The 25,288-nt window shown below is 41.2% G+C and overlaps 2 protein-coding genes across 2 annotated transcripts in view; one reads left to right on the top strand and one right to left on the bottom strand.

Moving 5' to 3' along the window:
- usp43a (ubiquitin specific peptidase 43a) overlaps positions 1-25,288 on the top strand; it is a 106,421-nt gene that overhangs the window by 9,282 nt on the left and 71,851 nt on the right. The window contains exon 2 of the mRNA XM_089005920.1: positions 11,356-11,520. Within this exon, the coding sequence (XP_088862046.1) occupies positions 11,356-11,520 (165 nt within the window). The remainder of the gene's footprint in view (positions 1-11,355; positions 11,521-25,288) is intronic.
- On the bottom strand, positions 18,257-18,795 carry LOC148892260 (cAMP-dependent protein kinase inhibitor alpha-like). Its single transcript, XM_089005921.1, has one exon. It carries the CDS (start codon positions 18,627-18,629, stop codon positions 18,429-18,431), a length of 201 nt encoding a protein of 66 aa, XP_088862047.1. The 5' UTR covers positions 18,630-18,795; the 3' UTR covers positions 18,257-18,428.

The raw sequence follows: 25,288 nt of genomic DNA, 5'->3' as shown, positions 1-25,288 counted from the left end.
GATGCAAAAAGCTATCAACCCAGCTAAACAGAACACAATTGATGAGGACCAAGGTAAAATGATTGCAGAGAAAGCACCTACAAAGGATCATTCCTCCAAATGGTGAAAGAAGAAGGTTACGTTCCTCATCAAGTGTTTAATGCTGATGAAACCGGCCATTCCATTCCATCAAGCCATCAACGACCATCACAAAGGTAAATAAAACGACTTTATTATATAGTACAGTTTATTTCTTTAATTATAATACTATAGCTCATTTATTATACATAAAATAAGGCATATTTTGTGTAGTTTTAAGGCTTACAAAATTAGAAATTAGAACATTATGTTTGATGGGGACCTGGGAACTGATTATTCTCAATTTAATGGTTTCCTATGGGAAATTAATTTTTGGGATACACACTTTTCGCCTAACACACTCTGTCTGGGAACCAATTAAGTTCGTAAGCCAAGGTATCACTGTATACCATATTTTCCGGTGTTTTATGCGCCCCCAAAAGCCGTGTTTTTTTTTTTAACATGAAATTGCACCTTATCTGCTTGTGCGCCTTATATGTCAAGTAATATTGAGCCACACTCACAGCTTCTGTCAGCAGCCACCAACTCCATTTCCCCCCCACCGTAGAAAAAGTAATGCATAATCCCAGCCTCTATTGTAGTGCCTTATAATGTGATGTGCCTTATGTTTGAAAAAGTTTTATATATTTATATATTATAATTGGAAAACTTTTCTCATTCATTGAAAGTGTGCCTTACAATACACCAACCGACATCAATGTTTTTCATTTGACTAAAACTATTAGCCTGCGTGTTTTGGGTATTTTAGATGCTATAAAACGTTTTTCTGATGTCAGTTATGAAACATAAAAATGGTGTCGGTTGTCCTTTAAGGCTCTTTGACAAAATGGTGGTTACTTTTAATGGGTTCTATTACCTCTTTGCTCTTATTGCCAGAATAGAGGTGGGGCTGGGGTGGCACCCACTTGATCTTCTCATTACCAAGAATGTGAGAAATTTCCCAGATTGAATTGTCACCATCTTCTAAGTAAAATGAGATGATTTTTATTTGAGATTGAACAGTTTGCGATGCATGAGCCGTATCTTGTCCCGGCACCAAGATGGATATTTTGGCTGGATCACCGGTGCACCCGCTGGGCCTCTCCTCTGCATTGCAAAGGAAAACATGTCCTTCATTTCCCCTTTCTTGCCTGGCCTCGTCCCATTTCACAGACACAGTGATTTGTGTGTGTGTGTGTGTGTGTGTGTGTGTGTGTGTGTGTGTGTGTATGTGTATGTGTGTGTGTGTGTGTGTATACGCTGAAGGGAGCGTTACTGTAGCAAGTGCATCCAGCCCCGAAGATGAGGACAAGGATGAGGAGGGAGGAGGAGGAGGCCCCATGCTGAGATGTCTCCAGTGGTGTGTACTCAGAGTAGAGAAGGAGGAAGAAAAGGAGGGTGGCGGGGTGGAGGAGGGGACTTCACTTGTAAATAAGACCATGGTCCTCCCTGTGCTGTCTCCATAGTAAAGGAAGGACAGGCATCCGTAAAAGCTGCTTGTTGCCACAACATTCCTCCCTAATTCCTCAAGTGTAAAATTGTATGTTCCCCAACTCCTTTTGATTAGGAGGCAACACGGCTCGAGAATTCCTGAGCCTCTTGCTTGATGAGTTCATTTTTTGCTAACCCAGTCATGTTTGTTGTTGTTGTTGTTGTTGTTGTTTTCAGATGTCAAAGTTCACAAAGTGACACTTTTGCTGGGATGGTTTTCTTGGAAGCAAATCTATCTATCTATCTATATATCTATCTATATATATATATATATATATATATATATATATATATATATATATATATATATATATATATATATATATATATACATGGCAATCAAACGTCCGACACCTTCAAAGAAGTACAGATGATGGCTGAAGAAACCTTTTTATCAATCATGGGTTGCATTATACATTACAATTAGATGAAGCTAAAGTGGATACAATACAATTCAATACAGCTTTACATACATTGAGCCTACATAGCCGTAGCTGTAATAAGGCGCTTTACAGAATATGTAAAATACCAATAAATCAGAACTTTGATCCATTCTTTGACTGGCTCTGATTGCCCCATTTGGTCTGATCTTCTTCTTTTCCTTTCGGCTTTTCCCCTCAGGGGTCGCCACAGCGAACCAATGTCCTCCATCTATACCCGGTTTTGTGCATCCTCTTCTCTCACACCAGCTGCCTTCATGTCCTCTTTGACCACATCCATAAACCTCCTCTTCGGTCTTCCTCTCGGTCTCCTGCCTGGCAGTTCAAGACTCAGCATCCTTCTCCCGATATAGTCACTGTCTCTCCTCTGGACATGTCCAAACCATCTCAGTCTGGCCTCTCTGACTTTCTCTCCAAAGCCTCTAATATGAGTTGTCCCTCTAATGTACTAATTCCTGATCCTATCCAACTTGGTCACTCACAAAGAAAACCTCAACATCTTCAGCTCTGCTTCCTCCAGCTCTGCTTCCTGTCTTTTCTTCAGTGGCACTGTCTCCAGTCCAAACATCATGGCTGGTCTCACCACTGTTTTATACACTTTTCCTTTCATCCTAGCTGAAACCCTTCTATCACACATCACACCTGACATTTTTCTCCAGCCGCTCCAGCCTGCCTGGACACGTTTCTTCACCTCTTTTCTACACTCTCCATTGCTCTGGACAGTTGACCCCAAGTACTTAAAATCCTCCACCTTCTTTATCTCTTCTCCCTTTGGTCTGATGACGGCTGAATTTTTTTTTTTTTATTGATGGACAACTCCTGTACGACAGAGTGTACACAGACGCTCCTCAACTTAGGTTCATCCTTTTTCATATGAACTGAAGAAGCCTTCTGCTGTTTAAATCAGGACGAGTGCCGTGTAATTTTATTGCTTAAGTGTTTTCACACATTAATAGGACTTAAACACAGCTCGCGGCTTCACGCTGGTGGGCCCCAAAGGATTTTTTTAACCACACAGGCACTTCTTGTGCGGGTTACTTTGGCGAGAAGGGTCGCGGATTCCTCTTTTTCACGCTTGAAGAGCCGCGGCTCCGCGAGGCTCGAGGAGCTCAGGCGAGGAGATAGAGAGGGGTGTTTGATGTGGTTTCCTTTGTTTAGGTGGGGGTATAGGACTTGTGTGAGAGTGACGCAGGCCAACACTGATGGATCGTTCGTCTCATCCTGCCTCCCCTTTCCTTCAAAGATCTCTCATGACTGAGGATGTTTACAATGTTTGCACACACTAATCTTGATGGTGGATATGTACCACCTGGACTGTAGTACGTCAAAATACCGGTAATTACTGAGCTTTTTATGAGTAAACAACAATTAGTCGACTCCATGTTGCATCAGACGAATGGTGGCGGCGCACACAATGTGATGATACAAGAAACGTGTCTGAAAATTATTGGAACTATCACAATGCTGCTGTGTGTGGTGATCAGGTCTGCCTCCAAATAGGGATGTTTTGCGTTTGAATCTCTGTTTATCTGTGGTGACAGGCAAAAGACAACAATGCATGTATTTTTCGGTATATATGGTGCATCCAAAAGCCTTGGTTTTCTTCAAAAGATGACCCTGCACCTTATACACAGGTACGCCTTATATGTGAAGTAATATTGAGCCTCAACAGGTCTCGCAACTAATGTCAGCAGTCACCGACTCCATTTTCCCCTGGAGAAGAAGTAGTGCGTAACAATCTTTACTGTAGCGCAGGGGTGTCAAAGTCATTTTTGCCGCGGGCCACATTGTAGTTATGGTTTCCTCTCGAGGGCCGAATTTGGTGAACCCATTAGAATGTTTAAATCCCTTCAAATATTACATATAGAGCACACAGCAAATTAATGAATAACTCGCTTTCAAATCTAAAGTCAAGAATCATGACTTTTGTTGTGGTTGACATCCAAAAATAATAAATTTTGGCTCAGATTTTAGCAATCATCATGGAATTTAACAAGTTTGATTTGCTTCCTCGGGCCGAAAAAAATGATGTGGCGGGCCGGATTTGGCTCGCGGGCCTTGACTTTGACACTGTGCTGTAGCGCCTTAGAATGTGGTGTGCCTTATACAGTGATACCTTAGCTTACGAAAGTTTTAGCTCACGAACTTTTCACCTCACGAACATTATCGTGAGTCTTGGCTGATGAACTAGTTTTCGGCGGACGAACCAAAACACACGGAGCACCACGGTGGATGGCAGACTAGTTTTCGTCACCTCCTTTGTTTGAGGGTGGACGTGGTTTGTTATCGAGAATACTTTTATGGATTTTATGGAGGATACTTTTTTATTATGGGACCGAAAAAGACCCCACCACAGGCTAGTGTTCAGCCGAAGCGGACACAAAACAAAATTACAGTCGAGCAGAAGAAGGAGATCATCGAAAAACCCGAACGAGTTGTGCGTTTGGGTGACTTAGCGTCCCAGTACCATTACGCTAAATTGACCATTGCTACCATCCTTTAGAAGAAGGAAGCTATTAAGGGTATTTCTGTGTTGTCTAAGTAACAGTCTCAGGCAATAGAAAAGGTTGAAAAACTGTTGATTTGGATGAATAAAAAGCACCTAGCTGGGTACAGTGTGAGTGAGGGTATTATCGCCAAGAAAGCACGGCAACTTCACTCGGATAACATCAAGAGGAAAACTGGAAGTTCGTCATCCATCTTTCATTCCTTTCATCACTTTGCTGCTGTGAAATGTAAATTTCTCCACTGTGAGACTAATAAAGGCATATCCAATCCAATCCAATCCAATCCATTGACTACCATCACAAAGGTAAATAAAACAACTTTATTATACAGTACAGTTTATTTCTTTAATTCCCATACAATAACACATTAATTCCACATAAAATAAGGTATATTTTCTGTCGGTTTAAGGCTTATTTTGTAGAAAATTATGTTCGGGGACAGATTATTCTCATTTTAATGGTTTCTTATGGGAAATAAATGTTTGGAGGACGAACTTTTCGCCTTACACACACTTTCTGGAAACCAATTAAGTTTGTATGCTGAAGTATCACTGTATTTGGAAAACTTATGTATTTCTATATTATTTGGAAAACCTTTCCCACTTATTGACTGTATAAGGCGCACCTTATACAGTGATACCTCAACTTACGAACTTAATTGGTTCCCAGACAGAGTGTGTAAGGCGAAAAGTGTGTATCTAAAAAAAAATCCCTGGTTTCCATAAAATATATTTTTCAACTAAATAAGCCTTAAAACTACACACAACAGACTTTATTCTGTGTATAATAAATGTGCTATTGTATTGTAATGAATTTGTGATGGTCATTGATGGCTTGATGGAATGGCGTTGGAGGTCGAAGGTCAAAGGGAATTGCTGTTTGGAAAGAGAGGCGCATTACATGAGGACTGTACGTAAAGAAATAAACTGTGCTGTAAAATAAAGTTTTATTGACCTTTTTGATGGTCGTTGATGGTTTATGGAAGGAGAGTCATCTTCCATATGGACTGTTGGTAACTTAACCTCTGGTGCTGTTCGGTCGTGTGCTTCCGCCGAAGATCACTCCGCCAGCCGTGGCGGGTGTGTATTATGAAAATAGTGGTTATTATAAGGTTTGATTTTCATAAATTTGACGTTTGTAAGACGAAAACTTTGTAAGATAAGGTGTTTGTAAGTTGAGGTCTCACTGTAGTCTGGTTCGCCTTATATGGAAAAATCGTTGTACTAAGTTCATCCTGTCTACTTGATATCTAATTTTAAGCAGATTCTTTACTTACAGACAGTGTAGGTGTTCAAATACCTGACACTCTGACGAAGGCGGAAGTAGTCGCCGAAACATGTCAGGTATTTGAACACCTACACTATCTGTAAGTAAAGAATCTGCTTAAAATTAAATTATATGGAAAAAGTTTGAAAATGCACCAATCATTAGGGGTGCGCCTTATACTCTGGTGTCCCTTATACACTTGAAAATATGGTACGTGTTACCTAAGGGATGTTGAGGGAGCTCAGTCAACTCATTTTTTTGGAAACATTCTTGTATTCAACCAAAAAATATTTAGAAATACAGAAAGATATTTTTCTGCCCAATCCAAATTCCGCTACACAGAAATGAGTATGGTAGCAAAACTCAGTTTACTTGGGCAATTGTTCATTGATAATTAAATGGAAAGAAACACTGATTTTGGGGTTGAGGAAAAGAAAAAAAAGAAAAAAGATTTTGCAAGGACAAGTTGTGCGAGTGAGTGATTGCTACCTGCGGACACACCTGCACGAGTGAAGCTTTCTTTAGAAAATAATGTGTCTGAAAATAGTCCTCATGTTTCACTGCCTGTCACACTGGAATCAATCCAATCCTGTTAGGCTGGATGCACAGTGATGAGGAGAAGGCTCACTTTGTATGTGATGGATGTGAGCGCCTATAATTCCAGTCCTGTTTGAGCTGTGATGTGTATTGTTTAAAAACGAGAGTGATTGTGCTGGCACTTTGGGGAGGGCAAGGGCAAGCAAAGGTTGTGCAAATCCAACATCTAGGGCATTTGGAAGTTGTCTTTACATTGACATACTATGTGTGTAGTTGGATGTTGTCAAAATGAACATATTCAATTTGTGGTAGTGAAGTATACAGTAAAAATGACTTAAAGTGTCCAAAATCTGCAAAAAAAATTGAACTGCGAATTGGGCATTTTCAGAAAGTCCCTCCCCCAGTTCGTGACTTCACGCCAAGACATCCTGCATTGCTTGTGAATCAAAACAATGGCTTCAGATTTGGACAATATGCTTTCTTGTTACACATCCAGTTATGAATATGATTCAAATAGTTCTGAAGAGGAAAGCATACATGTTTGCAATCGATTAAAGGATTATATGTGCCATTTTGAGGCATCATTGGGGGAAAATCTCTCACCCCCCAAAAAAAGAGGCACAAAATGACGACCTCCAGTGGCCACCTCCGCTTCCACAGGCTGATAAATTCCTTATATGGAGCTTGCCCTCTTCTGGCGGCTTTTGGGTGCAACACGGTTCTCAGACCAAACATGTACAGCAAAATACATTGACGTGATGGAAGGACTGCTACAGTGTGTCTTTTTTCGGTCGGGGGGCGGTCCTATCGTGACGTCACGTACGGACTCGTCACCAACTCAAAAACAAGACTTCCTGAATATTCAGAGCGAGTCGTAAAACGTAAAATATACCTAAATGCAGTGGAATCTTATTAAAATACGCCCAGTAGAAGTCATTTGAAGCCATTTTACAAATTATGGACGCAACTTGTCCGGAGACGTCGGTTGTCCTTTAAACATACTTGTACAAGCCTTAAACATAGATCCGTCCATCCATTTTCCGTAGTGCCTATTCCTCATTAGGGTCGCGGGGGTTGCTGGAGCCAATCCCAGCAGTCTTCGGGCACAAGGCAGGGGACACCCTGAATTGATTGCCAGCCAATTGCAGGGCACACAAAGACAAACAACAGTAACTCTCACACTCACACCTATGGACAATTTTTTGAGTGTTCAATCTGCCTGCCATGCATGTTTTTGGAATGTGGGAGGAAACCGAAGAACCCGGAAAAAGCCCACGCGGGCCCCGGGAACCGGCGACCTCTGCACTATGAAGCCGGCGTGCTAACCGCTCGACTACCGGGCCTACAAATACAGCACTGACGCAAATTCAACTTACGAACGACCATTCGGACCGGACCGTATGTTGTTCGTAAGTTGGGGAGCGTCTGTATAATGGAAACATATTTTAGGGTGGGTGAAATAGCTCTGAAGTGCAACTTATGGTGATATCTGACTTCCCCCAATTTCTTTGCCTGGAATACCATCCCAGAAGTTAAAAAATATCATTGATCCTCTTCAATTTTTCAATCTATGTCAGAAAGATGTTCAACCAGTCTGCAAGTTCTTTTCTGCTGTCTTAAAATATCTGGACCGATATATTTTGTCTATGAGTTCTTATTAAATAATTCCAAATTGTCTTTCAGCCTTTTCCCCTGCTGTGCTACTTCCAGATGTGTGTTTTCGTATTTTAGCATTTAACCAATCACATTTCAGCCATTACTTGTTAGTGGGGTCAGAAATCTACCTAGACGCCTTCCCAATCAATTCGGCAGGCCCTGTAGCATAAAATAAGTGTCGATAAAACTGCTGCTTTAGCCAATCAGATTTCGAGTTGATGACATCAGGGCCTTCTTTTAGTGGTGCGGGGAAGTTAAATTTCCTAGCTAACAGTACCTTCTAGTGGACTTGTAGTAAATCACACCACACTTTTTATGAGTCGTAGCTGTAGCTGAAGTAAATGTTGTATAGTCATAAAATATAAACTGCATCAACATGGTACGGCGGCGACGCTATGTAAAAGCACACCCATTTTTTTTGTTCCCGTTGTAATGAGTAGAGAAAAAAAACATCCAACCCAACACATCCTGTGATTAAACATGTCTTCTGCATGTTAAAGATGACAGTTGTGAACTCCAAATGAACCACGGACCAAATTACAAATGAGGAAAAATAATGAGGGCACTAAACAGAAGTCCCCGCCCCCCTTCCCCGCACACCGGTAATCGTGCCCTCATCTAAATGTGTTCCCCTTGGATTTGTATTAATTTGACGAAAAGACCATTCCATCTTCCATCTGTTTCATCGCTTTTCAATACGCTGAATAAAACTCACAGGGTGCACTATCACAGGCACGGCAGATGGTCTCACTTAGCCTGGCGGCAGCTGCGTCTTGACTCAAGCGCCCGCCCGCACATTGCAACACACCAAAAGTCGTTTAGTTTGGTTGCTTAAGTTTGTCCGAACGGTCACCAAACAAATTTCCAATTTTCAAGTGAAAGCACAAGAGTCATATTGCTTGCTGCTGGCTTGATAGTAAAAAAAAAAACAGTCTAGAAACAGTACCTGGTAGACAGCAGTGTTGACATTAGTTGCAAATGTTAAAGCAGTTACACGTCACTTTCAGTGTAAATTGCTTGGTGATCAAATCAAGGGAGGGAATGTTCTTCCAATTTTGTTTGACATGTCATGCCCCTAATTATGGAACCTGCATGTTGTCAACAAATCAGAGGCTGGGGCGGTATTACTTTGTGTCGAACGCGATGTGACCCTGAAGATCAAGGGTGTCAAAGTCATTTTTTGCCACTGGTGACATTGTGGTTACAGTTTCCTCTCGGGGTCCGTTATAAATTTGGGGAAGGCATCAGAATGTTTAATCCCCTCCACATATTACACAATGGGCGCATAACAAATTAACAAAGAACTAGCTTTCAAATTTAAAGGACAACCGACACCATTTTTTTGTTTCCTAACTGACATCAGAAAAACGTTTTATAGCATCTAAAATACCCAAAACACGCAGGCTGATATTTTTAGTCAAACGCAAAACACCAATAAAAAGGACTTAAAGTTGCCCAAAACTGCCACTAATGAGCTCAAAACTGGAGACATTCAGAAAGTCTCGCCCCCAGTTCGTGACGTCGTGTCAAGAAACTCACAAACTTCCTTGGTCCAGAATCAAAACAATGGCTTCAGAGAGTTCAGATTCGGAAACAGATCCTTTCTTGTTACTCACCCAGTTCTGAATATGATTCAAATAGTTCTGAAGAGGAAATGGTAAGTGTTTGCGATCGATTAAAGAAGTCCTTCCGTATAATTATTAATAAGCAACGAAACTGGTGAAGGACACAACATATGAAGCACATATGAAGCTCCGTGAATAAGCAATATAGCATCAATTGGGTGATATGTGGCATATAAGGACATGAATAACAAATAATAAGCTACAAGATGTCAACATCAATGCAGATTGTTTACTGGTTGTGCATGCAAAACGTTGTTTAAACTTTCAAGATGAGGAGTTACGAACTTACGTATGAATGACAGCGTTTATCCATCGCTAACTCCGGTTAGTTCTTCGTTCCAGCAGCTGAATGTTTGTCCGTTAGGTTTCCCCCACTATTATGACGATTGCTCTCTTTCACGACTGGAAGCAACTGTCTACCCATTGTCAGGCTGATAGGATGACAGCGGTTATCCAAGCGGGGACTCGCACACTCCGGGGAGCTCGTCGGCTGGCGCTATCCTGCTTTACTGCGTTGGAAATGCCGCATTGTTTGTCCGCTGGGAATTGTAAACGTACACCTTCTTTATGCGTGTTACTGCTATTGGCTGCCACACAATTTACCATCGCGTTATTTATGTAGTTTTCCTTCTAATTTTGCAATCAACACGGTGTTTTCAGACCAAACAAAGTACCCAAAATGCATTGTGTGTTGCTTTCTCGGTCAGGGGTGTTCCCTCCGTGACGTCACTCCGGGATCGTCATCAACTCGAAAACAAGACATGAATATTCAGTGTGAGTCTTAAATCGTAAAATATAGCTATATGCGGTGGAATCTTTGTAAAATGTGATCAATAGAAGTCATTTGTTATTGTTATTGTGGTTTACATGGGACAATTTGAAATTGTGATTCAGACTTTAGCAAGCACCCTGGAAGTTTGATTTGCTTTCGCGGGCCAAATAAAATGATGAGGCGGGCCAGATTTGGCCCCCGGGCCTTGACGTTGACACCCGTGCCTTAGAAGATATATGTTTGTGTAAACTCTCACTCGTACAGGAGTGGTCCAATTGTAAAGAGCAATACATTGGGGAGACTAAACACATTCTCAAAAAAAGACTATCAACATCGCAGGGATAATACTAGTGGGCCTCAATCGGCAGTACATATGCACCTAAAAGCTAGCAACCACTCATTTGACGACAATGAGGTTGAAATCTTAGCGAAAGAACATAGATGGTACCAGTAAGACTTGGATAAGAAGCGAAACGTCCAACACCTTCAAAGAAGACGGCTGAAGAAACATTTTCATCGTTAGAAGATATATGTTTTTCATTTCTTGCCTTTACTAATTTTCTTCGAGCACACCATGGATGTCTATAACGTCTTTTAGAGTATCGGTCAATGAGAAGAGTTGAAAGCGGAAAGGGAAAGAGAGAAGCAAATATAGGTATGCAAAGGCTGACTTGAACAATGACAAGGAGCACATTTTGGTTCTGTCTATAGCTAGCATCATGGCACTTGACGTGCGTGATATGCTTTCGCGGGCAGAACAAAATGATGTGGTGACTTTACTTTGACACCTGTGCTGAAGATGGTTCAGATCAATGTTAAGTTCTGGTAATTAAAAATGATTTATTTTCACTCCATTTTGGATAACTATTCATCTAAATTGGCTGAATCTCCCCAAATTACTCACAAGAATTTATATCGTAGACAACCACACGGATTCCAAAATACTTGTTCACAGCCTTATTAGGAAACAACAAAATATCAACATTGATGTCCTTTTTTTCCAGAGTATTGTAGCCAAATATGGCTCTCAGTTTCGAGGCAACTCACAACATGATGCCCTGGAGTTTCTCCTCTGGCTTTTGGACAGAGTTCACGAAGATGCCAAAAACCCAAACAACAACAACAGTAGCAGCAACAGCAGTAGCAAAAACACCAAAGCCACCGTCAAGGTGAGTGCGAACTGACCGGGTTCATTTGAGTGTCGTTTGAAACTACGATTGACACCCATATCATCTGATAATGTAAGTTTTCAGCTGCTATAGTGTCCCGTCTTCTCACAGTGTGCTTTTTCTCTGCTGTTTTTGTGTTTATTTTTCTTGGAAACATTGATGCACGTTGCACATAGCCAGTGTATGATCGTATGGATCATCGGAGGACAAAGGGGTAAAAGGAAGGGTATAATTGGATTAGCCTTTATTAGTCTCGCAGTGGAGAATTTTACATTTCACAGGAACAAAGTGATGAAAGTAATAGGAAAGGAAGAAGTAGAAAAACATACAGGAGCTGCTGAAAAGGCAGCCACTCTTGCGGCACACTCTTGAAGTAAAAAAAAAACAAAAAAAAAACAATGTGACACTTTCAGCACCCTCTTTGTTGTATGAAGCAGTTGTAGATGAAAGAGGAGAGGATCAAAACGCCCTTTTCACCAGTGGATCAGGGACGACATGGTGAAATGTGCATGTTGGCTACAAGCTAAATGTTGAAAGCAAACACGAAGCTGTAGCATTCATTGACGAAAAGAGATTGTCTCACATCTCCAATCCAACGTAAATCCGCTTCAATTCCAAGCCGAGACAGTTCCACATATGCATCGGCGCTCTGCATTGATGCTCCTTTCTTCTCAGGCTCCTCAAGCCATGCTTGTAATGGGAAGTAAAGTGAGCACTCTGCATCTATTTTCTTTCACTTTCATGTATTTATTTATCCATCCATCCATCCGTCCATACATCCGTCCATTATCCGTACCACTTACTCCCCATTAGGGTCGCGGGGGGTGCTGGAGTCCATCCAAGCCGTCTTCGGGCACTAGGCGGGGGACACCCCGAATTGGTTGCCAGCCAAACATAGGGAACAGCGACAAAAACAACCATTCACTCTCACACTAAGTCCGAGGGACAATTTGGAGTGTTCAATCAAACCTGCCATCCATGTTTTTGGAATGTCGGAGGACACCGGAGTACCCGGAGAAAACCCACGCGGGCCCGGGGAGAACATGCAAACTACACACAGGGAGGTCTTGCACTCACAACCCCTGCATTATTTATTTATTTAGCTATTTGTTTAATTCCTCACTCATATTTACGTGAGCATAGCTCCTTGAACTCACTTGCACATTTAACACTTGTTGGAGAAATTATCTTTGCGAAGCAAACAAATGTATGCACAACTATCACTTGTCACATTCAATGTTATGAATGCAAAAGTCCCATGTAGGATTCCCATACAGAACTGGTGTCAAAGGCAAGGACCGGGGGTCAAATCTGGCCCGCCACGTTATGTTTTCGGCCCGCGCAAGCAAATCAAACTTGTGCAATTCCATGATGCTTGGTAAATTCCGAACCAAAATGTCAAATTGTCCCATGTAAACCACGATAACAGTCATTATTCTTGACCTCAGATTTGATAACAAGTTATTCATTAATTTGTTGTGCGCTCTCTAATGTGATATGTGAAAGGGATTAAACATTCTAATTGGCTTCTCCAAATTAATTACCACCTACAAGAAATAGACATAACTACAATGTGGCCAGTGGCCAAAAAATGAGTTTGACACCCTTGCCATATAGCATCAACGTCTTACTTGGCTTCAGTCTGCCACACAGGAGTTCTAACTCCTCAACCCATAAATTAATTTTGTCATTAATATAATTCTGAAAACGAAAGTGTTTTGTTCCGAAAGCAGCCACATTGTTAAACCAGAGTATTACAAAGATTGATCAGCACTGGTAAAAAAAAAACAACTGCATAATACTTCTGTAGTAAACAGTACACAAGTGCATACGGTCAATAAACAAGGCATAAAATGCTTTTGTGAGCGGATCAAAGACCTGTTCTGTTGTTTCCCTTTAGGCTGGCAGCCGCTGCGGAATTTCCGTCTCTTCACCTTGATCTTTCTAGAGTCACTCAGCTAAATGCCGCGAATGAGCAAGCCAGGCATATTGTGACTTTGTTTGACACATTTATCACGACATGAGACAATTGACAGTAACATTTATCGTCGCGGCAACGCACTGGCGATCGGAGAACGAATCAATGCCATTTTGTGGGGGGGGGGGTGGTGTTCGGTATGCCCTCGGTATAAAATGAATAAAATAAGACTTGCGGCAGCATGAAACACTTTTTCAACACAGGGTCTTCTTTTTAATATTCATGCCATCTCTTCATTCTTTATGCCAAATAAACATCTTAAGGCCGCGGTTCTCATTAAGCTGCCAGCGCTATGATAAAGCCGGATTTCCTCTTGAATATACCAGGCAGAGACTGGCTTTTCACAGTCTGGATCATCTCAGATTTTTATCGATTTATTTATTGATTTATTTATTTATTTGAATGTTGATCCGCTTTACAAAACAGATTTCTTTGTATCATACAATAGTGTCATTGTCCGTATTATGCCGCTAAACTTTGCTAATGTTGGGAATTCAATTTTGGACCCTCATACACACTCAGTGCTGTGTGTAAACATTAGCCATGTGCCCGTAACCTTTATCTGCTGTACGGTTAGACTAGGACTGGGAATTTTAATAAATTGTTTATATTTTCAAGTATCATGAGCCTGGAAACAAACTATAATATTTGAGTGCTGCCTCCACAAGATTTCGTTCCTGCTTGTTCTTTGGGAATCTTCCTATCATTTTCATCTTCAGTAAGTTCAATTCATGTTCAGTCAGATTTCGGTTAAGTGACTGACTTGAGTGACTGAAGTTATCGATGAGAAGGTTTCTTCAGCCATCATCTGTACTTTTTGAAGGTGTCGGACGTTAATCAGGAATGTAGGAACAATCAGTGGGGCCACAGGGAGTGGTCCTCTGCTCCCCCCAACCTGAGAGTAGGGACCTATCATAGCTGTGTCCGGCGCCGCCATGTCTGGACATTAGGGATATATAAATAGGGCCGATACGACCAGTCAGACTTTAGTTCGCTGACGAAGCCTCTTGGATAGGAGGCGAAACGTCCGACACCTTCAAAAAGTACAGATGACGGCTGAAGAAACCTTCTCATCGATGGACCACGCCTGTACGACTGAGAGCTTACACAGACATATGACTGAAGTTATGTTGCATAAAATTAACGCTTTTGCAGTATGCATCGGGTCACTGTTCATCTGCACTTTGAAGCGCTGTCCAATGGGTTTTTGAAACATTTAGCATGAGACCACTTAGACCAGTGTTAGCGCTTTCTTCCAGCTTCAGCTGTTGTTAAAGCGCTATGTAAGTCAATATGTATGTATTGCATTGTATTTTGGACAGCTTCCCCCATTTCAAGCTCATATACTCCAGACCCATATAATTTAGGAATTAACTCTTTTTTTTTGGATGACAGAAGAGAGTCTAAGGTTTCTAACACAGGTATTGAATGTTTATGTAGTCCTAAAACTCAAGAAAAATTCTGTGGGTCCAGGAATTCAAGTGACAATGACAAAAACTGGCACTGGAGTACGCACATTTTTGCAGGTCTGGTAGAATGAGTTAAAATGTAGAATTTGGTTGTGTCGCCTGATGCAGGAAAGAGTATAAATTTGTCTTATAAAAATTGAACACACTTGACGCATTCTGCTGTAAAAGTCTATGTTTTATTTAGATTGAAAAAACATCTATTCCTATGAATGGAAATCTATCCCATTCTTTCGGTATTCCTCTGTGGGAGGTGACCGAATGATTTTGTTTTCCCTTGTTGATCAAAAACCACTAAATTGCGCTGGTGTGCAAGTGTGGGCACTGACGTGTTTCTCTACATAGCATCGATAGGTGACCAGTCTGGGCAGGCGGTGCGCGACCTTTGTGCTAAAGCGTGGCTGGATTGCTTCCAACCTCACCTCCCCTCCCCCGAGCTTGAACGTGATGAGCCGTTTAGCGAGAGATGGATGGTGATGGATCTGATGATTTATTTGAAGTGACTCACGAGGGTGGTGTTGATCCCTATCTACGATTTTCTAATATTGTCGGCGCTCACAGTCGACATTTTAATTCACTCGCGCTATCATCGCCCATCAAAGATATACTATCAAACATGATGATAGAAAGGAGGATATACGTATTTGTGAGCCGCTATTTTTTTCCACTTTAAGCCCCGTGACTTATGTGATGGCTTTGTTCTTCCGCCCGGATTGCACTGGGCGAGACGTACATTTCACGTACTGTATTGCGTTTGGTAACAGGAGCAGTGCCTCCAGTTATGTGGTAAATTATGTCACAAATGCAAAGACAGCTCAGTAAGATTGACGTGACTCAAACGGGATCCTGCTAAACCTGTTCCGTTTCCCTCCCCTTGTTTGTCTGACACCACATTTGTAGCATTTTTCAGCAAGCTCAAGTCAGACGGCAACATGAGTCACTGTTTGGTGCACACTTTGTAGTTTATGTCAGTCTCCAAATTGGGAATGCTTGGCGCAATGAATATCAAGTGATTTGGAGGGTGGGGAGGGGCGATCAAGTATTGGAGTTTCTTGGCAATACTATTGACAGCTGTGTTTTTTTCATTCTAAAGGACAGTTTGTAGAAAATTCATTTTGTGGGAAATACCTTTAATTGGATTGGATTAGTCTTTATTCGTTTCGCAGTGGAGATAAAGAGTTTGATGGTTCTCTTTATTTGTAAGTAAGTTCGTTGTCAGATCTCCCAGGCAGGTGACGCGCAGAGCTTGATCATGGCGTGGAGTCGAGCAAGTCGTGCCGTGATGTCCGTCCGACGCCCGGCGTGAGTCCGAGATGAGTCTGAGATGATTCTGCCCCGTGGTTCGCCCAATCTCTCTGTCCCGCGACAGCTCCTTTTATACAATTTGCAAGCGTGTGCTATGCGTCAGGGTGATACGCACATCAAGGAGATCAAGGAATTGAAAGACATGAAAGGGTTGAAAGGCGCACTTCAAAATCATACATGCGTGTGACGCAACAGAGACATTGACATTTGACAGCAGCAAAGTGATGAAAGTAACAGGAAAGGAAATGAAGAAGTACAAAAACAAAATGCAGGACCTGCTATAAAGGCAGCCACTCTTGCGGCGCCATTTTGAAATAAAAAAAAAAAAAATATCACAAGTAATGAGACGCAACACAAAAGACACAGTCTTCAATCTTAAGCACATTCTGTTCCCTCTTTTTGCGTGCAGCAGTTCTAGATGAAAGAGGAAAGAATCAAAACATCAGTTTGTCCAGTGGATCAGGGAAATGTGAAATGTGCACGTCTGCTGAAAGCTAAATATTGAAAGCAAACACGAAGCTGTAGCATCCATTGGTGAAAAGAGACTGTCACATCTCCTGTTCCACGTAAATCCGCTTCAATCCAAACCATCATTTGTAGCAAGACAAAAAAAGTCTGTTTTCCGTCAGCTCAACAAAATACCCTCCCACCTCCCGCATCTGTACATAAAATAGATTTGTGTGCAGCCATCATCTGATCAATTCCCACTTGGCGACTGTCCGTGTGAATGACCATCTCTTTATGCGATTGTGATTGACTGGCGACCAATGATGAATGTAGCTCTCATCTTGCCGGGATAGATTGCCGCTTCCTCATAATGCTGAACATGATGTGGGTATGAAAAACAATGAATGGATAAAGGGGCTAAAGGGCACGCTAATATAATTGTCTATTTGTTAACACACTTGCGATGTTGTTGTGGCTTTGTGGTGGAAACACTTCATCAGTTGTCAAACGGATAATAATGAACATGCTAAATGGAAAAAAATAATAATTGTGCTCCTCAGACACGCCCCTACGTCGGTCTCCATTGCATCACTCAACAGCGGTGCCACTTATATTTTGACATTTGTATAATGAAGCGGGCACAAGCTGGCACGTACAGCACATGCACCCGCTGCGGAAAAAAACAAAGCAGACGTCATATTGTTCTTTGATTGTACATTTTGATTGCTGTTCAGTCAGAGGGGTTTTCAGAATTTTGGATATGGGGAGGGGCTGACAAGCAGAGGAATTATGAAGAGTTTGTTGATGAGATGTATGTTGTACATAATAATAATACATTTAATTTCTAAGCGCCTTTCAAAACTCTCAAAGTAACTTTACAGTCACAGGATACAGGTTTTTTTCTGTGGGTAAGCAGCGGCAGCCACATGCGCCATTATTCACTCAACCCGGAATAGATAGCAAGCTATCTAGCTGGCTAATAACTAGTCAGATAGCCAGCCAGCTAATCGATAGCCAGCTAGATAGGCAGCCCTAATAGCTAGCCAGATAGCTAGTAGCTAACAGATAGCCAGCTAGATATCCAGCCAGATATAGCTAATAGACAGTATAAATAGCTACTTGTACACAATGTCGTCCAAAAAAAAAAAACATTCGTAGTAGCGTCACACAAACATGGATAATCACATGACTGAGGAAATGTAATAAAAATACATTTAATTTCTAAGCGCCTTTCAAAACTCTCAAAGACACTTTACAGTCACAGGATTTTTTTAATGCGGGTGAGCAGTGGCAGCCATTTGCGCCAGCGTTCCCTCTACCCGGAAGTAACACAGCAGCAAAGTTAGGAAAGGAAGAGGAAAGGAAAGAAAGAAGTAGAAAAACACAATACAGTTGCTGCTCGAAAGGCAGCCACTCTCGCGGCACCATATAGAAGTGAAAAAAACGAACTAACAAATAATATGACAACACAAAGACACAGAGAGTCATTTATTCTTCAGCACTTGCTGTACCCTCTTTGTGACATGAAGCAGTTCTCGATGAAAGAGGAGAGGATCAAATTTCAGGTCATTCATTGCCTCCCGACTGGACTTTTAGGTTGTCTCAGAAGTATCGGGCATGCAAAGGCGTCAGTATTGCGGTAGCCTCCCAACGACTTGCCAGTCGTGAAGAGCCAGTTTGGACTCTGCGGGACTCAATCCGGCGATGTCAAGTCAGCTGTTCCTCTGCGCCGCTTCTCTTTGAGCCGAGGAGGGTGAACTTTGGGTGTCGTTTGAATCTCCCCTTCCTGCATTGAGGTGCAGCTCTCTGCCCTTAGGCTCACTCGGACTCTGCAGGATGTTGTGGAGGGCGTTCCTTCGTCCCGTCCTGCCAGATGCCATGAAGTCGGCGTACGTGACCTCGACGTCAGACATATGGCGTCATCATCATTTAGAAAGACTCGTAACAACCACGACGGAGGGTGAATTTGTTGACCCAAGAGCAACCCGTCATCATCTTTGAGCGGCCATTAAAACACAAAAGGGATAAAAACAAAACACTATTCTATTCAATGGTCACCCAAAAGAATACAATGTCGAAATCTAAACGGCCAACGACGCGCTCGAACAATAACAAAGGAAAAAAATATTCATCCGTTAGCTACACAAGTGGATGCTTATGTGACCACAAAGCCGACTTGAAGGAGTAAGCAGACATTTGCACAATGGCCGGGCAAAAATTAATTAATTTAAAAAAATCCACAAGCAGAGGACTTCCTGTTATCAGTCCTTAATTGTTTTTTTCCTCAGAATATTCCATGTGTTAATGAAAACGTTTTCTGAAAGTGCAATGGCTGGTTGGCAGGATCATGCGAAAAATACAAAAAACAATTTAATTTCCATTTTTCACAAGCCAAAGAAGGACCTTGTTTTAATTATTTACTGCATTTAACTGGGCCATGAAAGCATATATAGATTACAGACGAACAACAACAGTACATACGAACATTTTTGCAGCTATGTCGAAAAATGTTCGGACAGAGATGCTGTAAGTTAGATTTTGTATTGTGCTCCTTTTTCCGGCCGAGCTCGCTTGCAATTGACAACGTACTGTGTTTCGCACGCACGCACACACACACAAAAAAAAATGGAGGTTTCAATGGCTGGATATTTACGCGACGGACACCAAGGCAGATCAATCAGCGACTGGCTATGCTAAAGTGTTGCCAATGAGTTCAGGCCCTTATCCGCCAAGCCTGCTTACGATTGGCTGCGTAGAGTATGTGGGCGGGGAGGAAATCCCTCTTCCCTGTTGACTCCAGGAGGACGCAATGCATAACAAAAAGTAATGGCTGCTAGCATTGAATTCAATAATTATGTGCCAACAGTGCCAGTCATGGCTTACTGAAGACCCAAGGATATATGCCGTTGTACTACTCGGTGTGAATTCATTTTACGACTGTTCGAGCGTCTGTGTTTTATACTTCCCCATTCAGTGTTTGCCTTAAACATACATTCCATCCAAAATATAGCACTGAAGCAACTTAGGAACAAATTCACCTTAGGAACGACCGCTCGGAACGGATTTCGTTCGTAAGGTGGAGAGCGTCTGTATCACATTTTGTAATGTGCAATACCACCACCTATTGGACTTGAGTAGGATAGCAGTTGTGTCAGGATGTTTTAATCAAACAAGTCCAACATGTCAAGGATTGTTTGGCCTTGAGATCTGCGATAAACTGTGCACCATTCTAGTATAAGAAATACATTTACCACAAGTGCAGTCTCTTCTACCTCTTAACCCTTGGGCCACATCTTTTAAACAGGTGGAAGAAATCATAGCAGTAATAATATTCTCACAAATGTTTAGTTTTTTTATTGCTTTTGTTTGACAGCGCCATATATTTCCACAGAGCGCCCAGAAAGTGAGCACAGACAAGAATTGCATTCAGCCTCAGTTCGACCATGAGTTTTATTTCAAATCGGTGCATGTAAGCACCGCTCCATTTCATCCCGTCGGTGGTTTGCCAGTGCAACACCACACTAGTGTCCAGGCATTATGTATGCATTATTCTGTTTTAAATGTCGATAGTGTTATGGCCCTTTTATGCCGTGGGGGGTTTAACAGTGACAGGATTGTGTGTGGAAGGGGGGTTACATTCTGGCCCTCGCAGCCAACTACGGAGACATTGAAATCGGGGTCAGTGAAAAACACGTTGGAATTAGCCAGCGAGGCCTCTTATCGACACGGACAGAAATAGTGAGTTTGATAGTTCTCCATGAGAGTCCGGCCTGGGTTTTCTCCTGGGGAGGGCATATAGCAATGTATGAGAGAAGTCAGCTGACAAGTAGCAGTGTTTCATGCTGGTAGCTGCTGGGTGGTTATAAGCTGTAAACATCGGTTTGCTGACTGGGGACTGAAAAGAAAATATATATTTTTTGGGCCAATTTTGTTTCAGTGGTTGATTAGCGGCAGGGAGAAGCATTTAAGACCTAACTCATCAAAGAATAGCCGGAAATTTCTCATTTTTGGAATCTGAGATGTTAATTAGCTCTTATATCAAAATCCAGAAAAACATTTTGCTCCATCATGTTGTTTATGATTCTTTTTGTATTACATTTGATACAATGGGCACAAAGTGTTGTCGCTTATCCAAGTTGTATGAACAACAAATAATAACTTGACTTGTAGTTGATCTATTGGAATCAGAAATTGCTTATATGAAAGGCAAAGCCCTCTAGATTATGTTTATTATACCAAAATAAAGTTTTGTATCATTCATTGAGTTTTATTATTTAATTAGGACAGAGAGGTCAGATTTTGCTTGGACAAAAGTCTTGTCACATACAAAAATAATGTGGAAATTATACATATATTTCATTTTGAATATACAAATATGCTACAATAACGTCAGAGCATAAAGTCATGATGCCTGAGAAGGCCCTAATGAGGATAAAGCGGCCCAGAAAATGATGAATTATTGTGAAAATACTCAAAATACTTTTGAAGGTTCAATTTCAGAAGAATTAAGTCAAATTAGTATTTTAGTGTTTTAGTAAGTATACGGTAGATTACATGTGAAATGACAATTTGGAGGAAATCTTATTTTAATCCTGGACTATCAATTTTGATCCAGATATTTTAACACAATATAATTGTAATATAAAGAATGAGTTACTTAATAAATATGCATTCTTTCAATGAAGAAAACACTAACCTTTAAAATTGACTTAGTATTTTAATGTTATTCTTACTTTAACTTCTTAAAAATTAACACTGATTTTCCTGAAAAAAATCCAAAAGCATGATAGACTGGGAGCAAACATTTTGGAAATGACCAAAACAAAACTTGAGCTTCCTGTAGAGCAGTGGTTCTTCACCTTGGTTCGATCGAACCCTCAGGTGAGTCAGTCTCAGGGGTTCAGTGGATCATCCACCAGAGAAGTCCACCCCTCAGTCTAGTCTGCAGTTAGTAGGCACGGTCATTGGAAGAAGGGTTCGGTGAATGAGCATATGGAAGTTGTGGGGTTCGGTGCCTCCAACAAGATTAAGAACCACTGCTGTAGAGGCATGTAGACTACATGTGTCAGTGTTTTTTTATGATATAATTTAACATGGTGGTGAGATAGAGGTCTCACAAACCGGTGTATCAAATATGATATGAATGGCATTACAGGGTTAACTATGCAATCTGTTACCAACTTCAGGTTATTGTTGTTCATCTGTGTCTGTCCTGTGATTGGCTGGCAACCCGTTCAGTTTGTCCCAGAAGGCGGCTGGGATTGCCCCCCCTTCCCCCCCACGTGACCCTTGTGAGGATAAAGTGAATCAGAAAATGAATGGGTGGATGATTCTGTTGCATTCTGTTACTTTAAAATTTGCTCCACTGATCAAGCAAGGTCATGCCCACCCACCAATTTCTTCGACAGGTTAATTCAAAGGAGCATAAGCCTGTCTCACTTGCCCATTGACTTGATTTTAACTACGCGTGGCTTTTCTCAGATGCCGCAAATTCCTGAAGATAGAGATAAAGATGGAGACCTGAAAGAGACAATTCTGAAAGAGTCCCATAGCGTTATAATGAAAGAACATTTATCAGTGCAGTTTATATTTAGAACACGAATGACACGGAAGCGTGATAAAGCCAACGTTTCAAAGGTTATCATGGTCACTTTTTCATCATGGTTAAACGCTGTCTGGCTGGAAATGGACAGGTCACATAACTCCCCTCCCCAGCGCCCTCTTCGCCTCTTCTTAAAGGATTAAACCAGGACAAAGTCTGAAAGCGACTTTCAAATGTGAGCTTTGCGCAATCATTCTCAGCATATATATTATTTTGCCTTCTGGCTTCATCCAAGATTCACTTCGCCTATTAAAGTTTCTTTTTATTCCTTTTTTTATTTAAAACCTCTTTCCTGGCCGAATGTCTTGACTTATCAGCCAGCGAGGGATGAATGACTGAGTGCTTCTCTTTTGACCTCGCCGCCTGCAATTTTGATGCTTGCGGCTGTTCGAGATGGAAGCCAAAGTGGGTTTTGCATGAGTATTGTATGTGATTTGATTTGATGAATGTACATGAGAGATAGATTTGTTGGATATTTGTAGTAGTGCTGCTGCTGAAGTATTCCAATCCAAACTATGCTGTTTTAAGTTAATATCAGCAACCAAAAATGAAAGCATTTCCTCACGTGTTGGCCTCGCTATGGCTGGTTTCTATTTGACTAAATGAACGGCAATTGTGCCATGTGGTGCTTCTAATTGCCTTGACCGTGATTGTTATGACAGTGTGTCACACTGAACTCATTATTTACATCAAAAGCTATAAACCTGAAATTCATTGTGTTGAATTTGAAAGGAAACAGTGCTGGCAGATGTGATGCGAAGCATAAAAAAGCATTTTTTTCTGAAATCAGCCATCAAATATACGTTACGGGTAGCAGATGACATTTCTGATTAAGATTTGCTGTTGACAACTTCAACCTGAATACTGGTATATCACCATTATTTTTTTTCACCTCAAGGCGGCCATTTTGTCACTAGCTATTGCCTAATAATGATATCCTAGTTTCTCAGGTAACGATCAATCACAGCTCACCTTTGACTCAGTGACAAGTGAGCTTTGATTGCTTGTTACTCGAGCCCTCAAGCACTCTGTCATTTTCATTTGACAGAAAGTCACAAAGTAGCAAAATGGCGGCCTCCTGAGGTGGCTAAAACAAGTGGATTGCCCACTTAAATCATACGCCACAAACGGCAATATTAATCGCAAGTCCGTGTTGAGACTAGTGAACGTTAATAGCAGTGACGTGCAGTCAGGGGAGGCAGGTGAGGCCATGCCTCACCTGTCATCATGGAAATATCACATGAAAAAATAAATTAAACAGTTATATTTATTTAGTGGTTTGTACTTTCAAGTTATTTTCCATTTAACTTCACCATTTTTGGAATTGTTTTCAAAATCGCTGAATTTTCACATTTACCGTTCAAATACAAGGTCGAGACTCATGGTGAGGCAGCAGCCGGCTGAGCCTCACCATGGATTGCGCAATGACTATGCTAACTGTGCTGGCTTGCTCTGCAGTGAGACCGCATTGCTGTCCCTCAGCATATCGCTATTAAAGTGTTCAAACACTTTCAGTGTATGCACTAAATTTCTACAGTTATGCTGGTGTATATAATGTACAGTCACTGTACATTACAAACACTGTACTCCAGTGTTTATTTTATTTTATATTTATCAAAACTGTGTGCGTAGGTGAGGCACACAGTTCTCCTGCCACATGACATGGGGCGCTGGTGACTCCAGAGATTCTTCTTGCAACTCCTCAGCTGCGGAATTATAGAATTAGTGACAGCAATCTACAGTAAACAGTTAGCAAGTTAAGTGCGACCATCCTGTCATTTTTTCGTGTTGCTTGGCCTTATTTTCAGAATGGAGGATTACGTATCGAAATTGAAGGAATTTTCTCAACTGGACTTTCAATCGAAGCCGGAGATAATAATTAAAGGAAGACACACACTGGACTGTACAGCTCACAAATGGTGAGGGATGGATGTAAATCTCCTGGACAGCTTCTCAGCTTTTTGGCCCAGAAGGATCTTATTGAAACTATTCGACAAAGTTGCTCCAGCTCGTGCTCACTGTTCCAGCTACTATAGCATCAGTGAAGCGGTCATTCTCAGCACTGAAAAGACTGAAAATATACAGTAGGAACAGGATTGATCAAGGACTACTTTCTTCACTGGCAGTGATCTCCATTGAGACAGAGAGACTTTTAAAACTAAAGAAAGATAAGAAGCGGCGCATGGACTTCATGTATAAGTAAAGGTAACACGATAACGTTTTTTTAATTCTTTTTTTCTATGCTACAGTTTGTATATATAAAGAATGCTGACATGACATATTAAACACAACACGTGAACTGTTGCCAATGAAATGGTGAATAAGCTACTCTGTAGAGTTTATATGTATTCATGGTCACCTGTTCATGTAAATTTCATGTTCATGTAAAAGTTCATGTAAATCTGACTGTGATGACATCAGTGCCTCACCAGCCATGAACCTCACCGCACGTTACTGGTTCATAGAACATATCACAAACAAAATATTCTGGTTGACTTCCCCTTGAAAGCAGAAAATAAGCTTCGTTTAGCATCACTGACTGGTGATGGCTCCATCCAATAGGCTACATCATTTAATTGCTCTCTCCTCGGTTTTCTGTTCAATTAACGAGATAATCTCTCTTGCAGGATTTGTTGAATCGCTGAAGTCGTTTTTCAAAGTTAATTAAGTTAGACAAATTTCTCTACCCAGGAAACGATTAAATGATTCATTAAAGAGAGCATTTAATTGGCAACATGCTGCCGATACAATAACGTATGACGATATTACATCTTTGTGTCAATCAAAAGTGAGTAATAATTTGTTTGTAAAACTCAATTGTTGAAAAGCTTCTTGTTAAATTGGTGAAGGGAATTGTTAAGTACCTCGTAAAGTTCCTGCCTAAAAGTCGGAAACCTTTGGACATTTTATTTTTAACCCGGTGTCATTTAATTTCAAATCAATTTGGATTTATCAATCAGATTAATGAAA

Source organism: Hippocampus bargibanti, linkage group LG10 (genome assembly GCF_051943395.1).
Source record: "Hippocampus bargibanti isolate YZ-2025 linkage group LG10, ASM5194339v1, whole genome shotgun sequence".
NCBI classification, from domain to species: Eukaryota; Metazoa; Chordata; class Actinopteri; order Syngnathiformes; family Syngnathidae; genus Hippocampus; species Hippocampus bargibanti.
This window is presented reverse-complemented; position numbering and strand designations above follow the sequence as displayed.